General features: G+C 56.6%; 1 protein-coding gene across 1 annotated transcript in view; it reads left to right on the forward strand.

Moving 5' to 3' along the window:
* Positions 1-375: 375 nt before the first annotated feature.
* MBOAT2 (membrane bound O-acyltransferase domain containing 2) overlaps positions 376-1,830 on the forward strand; it is a 36,770-nt gene continuing 35,315 nt past the window's right edge. The window contains exons 1-3 of the mRNA XM_005867272.2: positions 376-411; positions 1,000-1,145; positions 1,560-1,637. Coding sequence (XP_005867334.1) covers positions 376-411; positions 1,000-1,145; positions 1,560-1,637 — 260 coding nt within the window. The remainder of the gene's footprint in view (positions 412-999; positions 1,146-1,559; positions 1,638-1,830) is intronic.

Below are 1,830 nucleotides of genomic sequence, written 5' to 3' on the forward strand. Positions count from 1 at the left end.
ACTCATGGCTCTCAGGCACAGGCAGCAGCGAGCAGCTGTGTCCCTCGTGGAGGGACGCCACGCAGGCCTGTCCCGGGCAGCTCTCCCCGCGGGTCCGTGGCAGCTCCCACCCGCAGACACCGCCACTTGCTCCAATCTCGGCTCCTGAAACCGCCTGTGTCTGGCTGTGATGTCTTGTTAGCAAGTTCCTCACGCCAGACGGAGGCTTTCTTTTATTTGTAGATTTTTAGCCATATTTTCCTTAAACTATTATGAGAACATAGGAGAGAAACGAGTCTTTAGATACCACGAAAGCGTAGTATTCTTCGTAGCCTTTCGTTTAATGCTTTCCTAGGGAGGAGGAAGTGTTGCGGGAGAGGGAAGACACGGGCACGCATGTCCTCGCTGCGAGTGCGGGACGCCGTGGCCGCGGCGCGTTAGGAGGAAGGAAGATCACCTGGCGGGCGCACCGCTGCGGGGCTCCCTCCCCTGTCATCCCCCCTCCCTTCTCCTGAGCCCTGACCCCCAGGGCTGGGACGTGGTTCCTGTGGTTCCCCGAGTGGCGGCTGGGACCAGCGGCGTTCCCTCGACTCCTTGCCAGGGGCGGGTGCAAACCCCAAGCGAAGAGGATGCGCCCCCAGACCCTCGGGGATCGGGACCAGAGCTGGACCCCGGGGGTTTTGGGGGACTGAGAGCTCTTGCTTCTCCCAGTTACAGGGTCAGGGTCCCTCCCTCCCCCGCAGGCTGCCCGGGTTCTGTGCCTGAGCCCGGCTCCTCCAGGTTCCTTCTCGGCCCTCCCGGCCTTCACCCCGAGGCCCCTGTCCCTGCCGCGTGGGCACAGCCGGTGGGCCCATCCCCCTGGGCCGCGGGCTGTCCTCCCGGGACGGCCCTGAGCGGTGTGTCTGTGGTGAAATGGGAGACCTCACGTCACGTGGTGCGTTTGCCCTGAGCACGGAAGGAAGCCGTCCGGGGAGGAGTGCCCTCCGTGTTGCTAACGTGACCTGTGCTTTCTCCTCACAGGTCAACTTCGTCGTGTGCCAGCTCTTCGCCTTGCTCGCAGCCGTTTGGTTTCGAACGTACCTTCATTCAAGCAAAACCAGCTCTTTCATAAGACATGTCGTGGCTACTCTCTTGGGCCTTTATCTTGCAGTTTTTTGCTTTGGATGGTAAGTATGTTGATTCTATGTAAACGGAGACGCTGATGTCCTGTAGAAAGATACATTCTCGGAGGTTTTGGGCTTATATTTACTTATAACGTTTTATAGTTTTTTTGGCTGTTTTTTTAAAAATATTTTTTTATTGATTCCAGAGAGGAAGGGAGAGGGAGAGAGAGAAACATCAATGATGAGAGAGAATCATTGATCAGCTGCCTCCTGCACGCCCCACACTGGGGATGGAGCCTGCACCTGGGGCATGTGCCCTGACCGGGAATTGAACCGTGACCTCCTGGTTCCTAGGTCGACGCTCAACCCCTGAGCCACGCCGGCTGGGCTGAACTTAGCACTTTTAGGCCCAGACTGTGTGAACTGGATGTCTGTGAGCGGTTCCGTCCCCGCCTAACCGTGCTCTCCCTTTTGTAGGTACGCCTTACATTTCCTCGTACAAAGTGGAGTTTCCTACTGCATCATGATCATAATCGGAATGGAGCACATGCACAAGTAAGTGTTCGCTTTGCGCGCACACACACACACACACACACACACATACGTGTTTCACGCTAATACAGCTGGATCAGATAGAATCTTACTGCACTAAAATGACCCTACACTGTGATGGCTTTTTCAAGAACTGTCATAAGATCATCGGTGTGCATCCCTCCCGTGTACCTGTGCCTGGGCTCTCAGCCTCGCC

Source organism: Myotis brandtii, unplaced genomic scaffold, assembly GCF_000412655.1.
Source record: "Myotis brandtii unplaced genomic scaffold, ASM41265v1 scaffold247, whole genome shotgun sequence".
NCBI classification, from domain to species: domain Eukaryota; kingdom Metazoa; phylum Chordata; class Mammalia; order Chiroptera; family Vespertilionidae; genus Myotis; species Myotis brandtii.